This window comes from Garra rufa, chromosome 9 (genome assembly GCF_049309525.1).
Source record: "Garra rufa chromosome 9, GarRuf1.0, whole genome shotgun sequence".
Classification (NCBI taxonomy): domain Eukaryota; kingdom Metazoa; phylum Chordata; class Actinopteri; order Cypriniformes; family Cyprinidae; genus Garra; species Garra rufa.
This window is the reverse complement of record NC_133369.1, coordinates 44,965,018-44,973,340: the sequence shown is the minus strand read 5'-3', so window position 1 is coordinate 44,973,340 and position 8,323 is coordinate 44,965,018. Positions and strand designations below refer to the sequence as shown.

Here is an 8,323-nt window from a genome sequence, read left to right as displayed (position 1 = left end):
TTACTGTATAGAAATATACAAATGTGTCATTATGCAAAACACTAACCAGCTGCTCAGTAGTTTAAAATAAGCTAAACAGTAACATATGTTTTGTGTTTGCACTTGTAATAACATTAACAATGGACACGATGTGCTTTTCCCTCTGTTGGAATCTCATGCTTTCTTCCTGTGTGGTATCCACACTGATTCATCAGTTAAGTCAGTTATGCGTATTCAAATGTTCTATGTCAACCTATTCATCTCCTATCCAAAGGAGTTGCTGCAAGGAATGTTTTGAAGAATTCAAGTTTCTGTAGGGCAAAAGGAGTGTCCCGTCACATGATATGAAGTGTGTAAACCTTGGTTGCCTGAGGTGGGTGTTAATAACTGTGTCTTGTACCTATTGGATGACATACGTGAAAGGTGTCTCCTTTTCTGTAACCTAGCTTCTCATTGACCAATCTACTCTCTCTCCTTCTGAGATGGTCCAACACACCCCGAAGTGTGTAATGTGTGCTGTGTGCTTTGCACAGCTGTGGGTGGTTCCTCATAGACTGTGCTGTGCATATGTCTCAGTGAGATATAGGTGTGCTGAACAGGCACTTCTTTTTTCTATTTTTAGAGATCTATTTTTGCTCTCTGTACTTTTGCTGATTATCTTTGCAAGTGTTCACTCCAAGCCATTCACAACTGTTAAGAGTCTGCCGACCGGGCGGTTTGATTCTAACAGTTTCTTCCTTGCTTGACTGAGGTGGGAGTGGCCGACGAGATCATAGTACTCTCCCTCTTTCTCTCTTTTACACACACCCCCTCTCATTGCAGCTCTGCCAGTCCGGACTATGCTCACTTGCAAGGAAGGCTGAGTAAAGGAGAGAACAGTTTTCCTTTTCTAAGTTTTTCCATTGCCTCTGAGAAAGTTTGAGAAGAAAGAAGAAACACTTTTGATTAGGAGGGAAGTTAGCTAAACAACAGCGGACCAGTACAGAATAGCAGGTTGTATTTATTTTTAGCGTCTTTTTTGATTGAATTGGTAGCACGTGGCAGCAGGCTCTGCCACAGGACTCTGGGGAGTGAGGTCATTCAGTGACTTGTTCTTCTTTGGCATAGCCGTTCCTGTTTATTCAGACGCTGCACGACTAAGGAAGCACAATGGTTGCTGGAATGCTAATGCCCCTGGACAACCTGAAGGCCATCTACGAGCATCTGTTTAGGGATGGCGTCATGGTGGCCAAGAAAGACAAGCGGCCTCAGACCAAGCACCCTGAGATTCCTGGTGTGGATAACCTGCAGGTGATAAGAGCCATGGGCTCGCTGAAGTCAAGGGGATATGTGAGGGAGACCTTTGCGTGGAAGCATTACTACTGGTACCTCACTAACGAAGGGATTGTCTACTTGCGCGATTACCTGCATTTGCCTCCAGAGATCGTTCCCACTCCGCTGCAAAGAGTACGACGGCCAGCTGCCACTCTAGCTATCGCCCGCAGGGCGGAACGGGTCCAAGCCATTCAGGGTCCAACTTCTTATGTTCCCAAACCCGGTAAGATGGGTGCAGAAGAGGCTTTTCTGGATCGACAGGAGTACCGCCGCAAAACGGCGAGCATGGATGAGGCTGAAGTTACTGAATCTGGCGAGAGAGTGCCAAGATTTAGAGGCCGTCCCATGACTAGCTCTCAGATCAGACCCAAAGGATCATGGGAATCCAAAGAGCAACCCATGCGTTCTGATGCTCACGAATACACCAGAGAGATGGAACCAAGTGTTAGAAGGAAGTTCGCTATGCATTCGGCCTCCAAAATGCCTCCTATTGAAACGTACCATGCCAAGCCAGTTGAGCAGGAAAATATGGCGGATTTCAAGGAATGCACCAAGACGTCATTCATTCAGAAAACACAAAAGCTCCATGCGAGTCCAGATGTGTCAACCATTTCGTCAAAAGTGGCAGGGGAATCTTTGTTTGCTGTCCATACTGAAGAAAAGCCCAAACAAGAAGTGTCTATCAAGGTCTCACATGAAACAGCAGCTGGTGAGAGCAAAGCAGCTAAGGATGCTCGTCATCCTACTCCTTCAAAACCGAAGGTTGAGAAAACACAGAAAACCCTTGTGACGAAAAATGTGCAGGATGTGCCAGTGGTTTCATCAGCGGAGGGAACAACTGCAGTGGAATCCTCTCTGTTTTCGGTCCATACTAAAGCAGTTAAAGAAAAGCCAAAAGAAGGAGAATTTGTCAAGGTCTTCCAGCAAACTACATCCACTGTAATAGGTGATAGCAAAACAGCTAAAGATTTTCCTCAACCCACTCCATCAAAACCAAAGGAGGAGAAAACACAGAAAACTACTGTGGTGAAAAATGTGCAGAATGTTTCATTGACAGTAGAGGCAACATCAGGCAAATCATCTGTGTCATCTGTTCCTAGTGAAGCAGCAAAAGAAAAGCCCAAGGAAGATGTGTTTGTTAAGGTATATAAGAAAGCCACATCCACAGTAGCAGATAAGAGCAAAATGGCTAAAGATGCTCTTCATCTTATTCCATCAGAACCAAAGGTGAAGAAAACACAGCAAACCCTGGTGTCAGCAAATGTGCAGGATGTGCCAGCTGTTTTTTCAGCAGTGGAGACAACTGCAGTGAAATCGTCTGTCTCTATTGAAGCAGTCAAAGAAAAGGAAGAAGCTTCTATCAATGTCTCTCAAACCACACCCAAAGCAGATAAGGATAGCAATGCTTCTCATCCTGCTGCATCAAAACCAAAAGCGGAGAAAACGCAGAAAACCACAAAGACAAAAATTTTGCAGGATATACCAATTGTTTCAGCAACAGTGGGGGCAGCAGCAGTGCAGTCTTCTATATGTCCTGTCACTGCTGAAGCAGCTGAAGAAAAGCCCAAGCCCAAAGAAGAAGTGTGTGTCAGTGTCTCCCAGGAAACCACATCCAAAAGAGACAGCAAATCAGATAAGGATGCTGCTCGTCTTACTCTTTCAAAGGTGGAGAAAACACAGCAAGCCACTTTTACCAAAAATGTAGAGGATGTGCTGATTGTTTCATCAGCAGTGGAGACAGCTCAAGTCAAAGAAAAGCCCAAAGAAGATGTCTGCACCAAAGTCTCTCTAACCACATCCACAGGTGATAGCAAATTTGATAAGGATGCTCCCCATCTTACTGCATCAAAAACAAAAGTAGAGAAAACACAGAAAACCACAAAGACCAAAAATGTGCAAGACATACCAACAGTTTCATCAACAGCAGTGGAATCCTCTGTATTTTCTCTCTCAGCTGAAGCGGTCAAAGAAAAGCCCAAGGAAGAGGTGTTTATAAAAGTCTCCCAGGAAACCACATTCGCAGAAACTGATGACAGCAAAATGGCTAAGGATGCTCCTCCATCAAAACCAAAGGCAGAGAAAACACAGAAAACTCAAGCGATGAAAACTGAGCAGGATGTGCCAGCTGTTTCATCAGCAGTAGAGACAACTGCAGTGAAATCCTCCGTCTCTACTGAAGCAGTCAAAGAAAAGCCCAAGGAGGAAGTTTGTGTCAGTGTCTCTCAAGAAACCATATCCAAAGGTGATAGCAAAGAGGATAAGGATGCTCTTTGTCCTACTCCATCACAACCAAAAGTAGAGAAAATGCTGAAAACCACAAAGACCAAAACTGTGCAATCCTCTGTAGTTTCTGTCTCGGCTGAAACAGTCAAAGAAAAGCCCAAAGAAGAGGTGTTTATAAAGGTCTCCCAAGAAACTACATTCACGGGAACTGACGATAACAAAACGGCTAAGGATGCTTCTCATCTTACTCCATTAAAACCGAAGGTGGAGAAAACACAGAAAACTAAAACTGTGCGGGATGTGCCAGCTGTTTCCTCAGCAGTAGAGACAACTTCAGTGAAATCCTCTATCTCTACTGAAGCAGTTACAGAAAAACCCAAGGAGGAAGTGTGTGTCAGTGAAACCACACCCAAAGGTGGTGGCAAAGAGGACAAGGATGCTTCTTGTCCTCTTCCATCAAAACTAAAAGTGGAAAAAATGCAAAAAACCACAAAGACCAAAAATGGGCACGATATACCAACAGTTTTGTCAACAGTGGAAACAACAACAGTGCAATCCTCTGTAGTTTGTGTCTCGGCTGAAGCAGTCAAAGAAAAGCCCAAAGAAGATGTGTTTATGAAAGTCTCCCAGGAAACTACATTCACACTAACAGACGATAGCAAAACAGCTAAGGATGCTCTTCACCCTACTCCATCAAAACCGAACGTGAAGAAAACAAATGTGCCAGCTGTTTTATCAGCAGTAGAGACAACTGCAGTGAAATCCTCAGTCTCCACTGAAGCAGTCAAAGAAAAGCCCAAGGAGGAAGTGTGTGTCAGTGTCTCTCTAGAAACCACACCCAAAGGTGGTAGCAAAGAGGATAAGGATGCTATTTACCCTCTTTCATCAAAAACAAAAGTGGAGAAAACGCAAAAAACCACAAAGACCAAAAATGGGCAGGATATACTAACCGTTTTGTCAACAATGGAGACAACAGCAGTACAATCTTCTTTAGTTTCTGTCTCGGCCGAGGCAGTCAAAGAAAAGCCCAAAGAAGAGGTGTTTATGAAAGTCTCCCAGAAAACTACTTTTACAGGAACTGACGATAGCAAGATGGCTAAGGATGCTCCTTCATTAAAACCAAAGGAGGAGAAAACACAGAAAACTAAAACTGTGCAGGATGTGCCAGCTGTTTTATCATCAGTGGAAACAACTGAAGTGAAATCCTCTTTCTCTACTGAAGCAGTTAAAGAAAAGCCCAAGGAGGAAGTGTGTGTCAGTGTCTCTCAAGAAAGCACACCCAAAGGTGATAGCAAAGAGGATAAGGATGCTTCTCTTCCTACTCCATCACAACCAAAAGTGGAGAAAAAACAGAAAACCACAAAGAACAAAAATGTGCAGGATATACCAACCGTTTTGTCAACAGTGGAAACAACTGCAGTGCAATCTTCTGTAGTTTCTGTCTCGGCTGAAGCAGTCAAAGAAAAACCCAAAGAAGTGTTTATGAAAGTCTCTCAGGAAACCACATTCACAGGAACTGACGATAGCAAGACGGCTAAGGATGCTCTTCATCCTACTCCATCAAAACTGAAGGTGGAGAAAACAAATGTGCCAGCTGTTTCATCAGCAGTAGAGACAATTGCAGTAAACTCCTCTTTCTCTACTGAAGCAGTTAAAGAAAAGCCCAAGGAGGAAGTGTGTGTCAGTGTCTCTCTAGAAACCACACCCAAAGGTGGTAGCAAAGAGGATAAGGATGCTATTTACCCTCTTTCATCAAAAACAAAAGTGGAGAAAACGCAAAAAAACACAAAGACCAAAAATGGGCAGGATATACCAACCGTTTTGTCAACAGTGGAAACAACAGCAGTGCAATCTTCTGTAGTTTCTGTCTCGGCCGAGGCAGTCAAAGAAAAGCCCAAAGAAGAGGTGTTTATGAAAGTCTCCCAGAAAACTACTTTTACAGGAACTGACGATAGCAAGATGGCTAAGGATGCTCCTTCATTAAAACCAAAGGAGGAGAAAACACAGAAAACTAAAACTGTGCGGGATGTGCCAGCTGTTTTATCATCAGTGGAAACAACTGAAGTGAAATCCTCAGTCTCTACTGAAGCAGTTAAAGAAAAGCCCAAGGAGGAAGTGTGTGTCAGTGTCTCTCAAGAAACCACACCCAAAGGTGGTAGCAAAGAGGATAAGGATGCTATTTATCCTATTCCATCAAAAACAAAAGTGGAGAAAACGCAAAAAACCACAAAGACCAAAAATGAGCAGGATATACCAACCGTTTTGTCAACAATGGAGACAACAGCAGTGCAATCCTCAGCTGAAGCAGTCAAAGAAAAGCCCAAGGAAGAGGTGTTTATCAAAATCTCCCAGGAAACTACATTCACAGGAACTGACGATAGCAAAGCAGCAAAGGATGCTCTTCATCCTACTCCATCAAAACCAAAGGTGGAGAAAACACAGAAAACTAAAACTGTGCAGGATGTCCCAGCTGTTTCATCAGTAGTAGAGACAACTGCAGTGAAATCCTCTTTCTCTACTGAAACAGTTAAAGAAAAGCCCAAGGAGGAAGTGTGTGTCAGTGTCTCTCAAGAAACCACACCCAAAGGTGGTAGCAAAGAGGACAAGGATGCTTCTTGTCCTGTTCCATCAAAACAAAAAGTGGAAAAAATGCAAAAAACCACAATGACTAAAAATGTGCAGGATGTACCAAGTATGGAGACAACAGCAGTGCAATCCTCTGTAGTGTCTGTGTCCACCGAAGCAGTGAAAGAAAAACCCAAGGAAGAAGTGTGTATTAATGTGTCTGTAGAAACCACATCCACAAGCTATAGCAAAACACATAAGGATGCTCCTCATCCTTCTCCATCCAAACCAAATGTGGAGAAAACACAAAAAACCATGCTGACCAAAAATGTGCAAGAACAACCAATCGAGAACAAAAAAGCAGACGTTACAAATGATGTGTCTGCTGTTCATGCCGATGAGATGAAGTCATCTATCTCTATTAGCACCCAGGTGCCCGTCAAATCTCTAGAATCAACAACGGCACTTGAAAAAACAAAGGATGCCCAAGAAGCATCTAAAGATGACCACACTAAAGTTCATAAAAAGGTGGAGATTCCTTGTGCCATTTCTGCTGCTGAGGTCAAGGCAGAGGTTAAAGGTCGCAAGCCCGAACTCAACCCTGTATCTCAGTCCCCATCTACAGGTGCTGAAGTAAAAATTACCGCAACTGACTCCAGCAAGACTTTAGTAGTCGCACAAACTAAGAAATTGGAATCTAATAAAGATTCTGATTCTGTTCAACAAAAGCCATCACCAGCAAAACTGACTGAGGAACCTGTAGTCACAGCTGCAAAAGATGGAGAAACAGAGGATGCCTGGAAGCCTTCAAAAGGAAAGAAGAAAAAGCAGAAATCTGCAAGCAAATCATCAGCTGTAAAACAAGTCCCACCACCTACAGCTGAGACAAAGGTAATAGAGGTAAAGACAGAGAATGCGGGTCAGGTTGACCTTCCTAAGGTCGAGAGCCCCGAGCAAGTTACAACAAATGATTCTGCAAAGACATCCTCTGAAGGAATGCACGCTGTGGAGAGCACGCAGCCAACAGCTGTACAGAATGAGGCCCCGGCTCACAAAGGGGAGGTGGAGCCTGCTCAGCCCTCAGCTGAAAAACGGGAGGTTCTGAAAGGAAAAACATCCTCCTCGCTGAGACAGAGGGAAGCACCGGCAGCTTCAGCGTCAGCAGCAACAGCGGCAGCAGCCTCGGCCCAACTCACCCCCCTCCCCGAGCAGGGGGAACCTCCCAGCATTGCACAACACACGCCTGCTCCTGACACACAGCAGAGCGCAGAGAAACAGAACAGGCTCTCAGATAGCAAGGCCCCTGTCATCACTGGACCTCTTCCTGCCGACGAGAATACCTGCGACGCGCAACAGCAGTCCGAAGACGACGCCATGCGGAAGAAGATAGTTGTTGTAGAGGAAGTGATTGAAGTGCAACAGATTGCTAGTCCTATTGCTGGGCAACCTGTTACACCCCCAGCGCCAGAGATTACAGGAGATGATTTAGACTATGATGTCTTGGAAGAACTGGCCATAGAGCGTGGCATCCTGCAGGATCCTTTCGAAGAGCCTTGTTGGGATCATTCACTACAAGAGCCAGAGGCAAAAACCTTCCCCAACTTCATAGAAGGTATGAGTTCTTTTCAGTTCTTCCACTAACGTGCTTTGATGTTAGTTGCACTGCTCCGGTTTCCATCCGTATTTGCTGTGTGGGAGGTTCAAGGTGACTGGTGTAGTGTTGGAATAGCTGTGCTGTTATTAGATGGTTGAGCATGCTTTACTTGAGAGGCGTGTAACTTTATATGCATGCTGAGTGAAGGGTGCCTCAGTTTTATGTTAGCAAATTAGGCTTTAATAAGCAGGTTTGTAAGGTTTACAGATCGTGACACTTGCTTGTTTTCCAAAACATGTTTTGTCTGTGCAACACTGTGCATTTTTTGTTAGTTGTATTTCTCAGCTTGTCCTCTCTGTCACTGCTGCTTTAGCACAAATCTGGGTTTATGTGTTTCCAGTTGTTTCCAGAAATTCACCTCTCACAGTGATTCACACCACATCCACACCCAAAACATCAAATTATGCGTGCAATGTTTCGCAACCACCCCTTTTGCTGTGTGGCATATTGAGACTAGCTTGTGATTTTGTTGCAAGGTTTCATTCTTCAAGGGGAATACCAAACTGCTGGTAATGAGCAGTTAAGCAGCACTGTGTTTCTGACAATACAATAATGTTTGGAGTCAATTCTCCACTCCTTGCTGCCAAA

The 8,323-nt window shown here is 44.2% G+C and overlaps 1 protein-coding gene across 1 annotated transcript; it reads left to right on the top strand.

Moving 5' to 3' along the window:
• Positions 1 to 1,128: 1,128 nt before the first annotated feature.
• Positions 1,129 to 7,722, top strand: LOC141343277 (uncharacterized). Its single transcript, XM_073847871.1, has one exon. The coding sequence runs from the start codon at positions 1,129 to 1,131 to the stop codon at positions 7,720 to 7,722; it is 6,594 nt and encodes a 2,197-aa protein (XP_073703972.1).
• The last annotated feature ends 601 nt before the right edge of the window (positions 7,723 to 8,323 follow it).

Excerpts from the sequence above, each read along its gene's own strand:
- LOC141343277 (XM_073847871.1), top strand. The coding sequence starts at position 1,129 with ATGGTTGCTGGAATGCTAATGCCCCTGGACAACCTGAAGGCCATCTAC.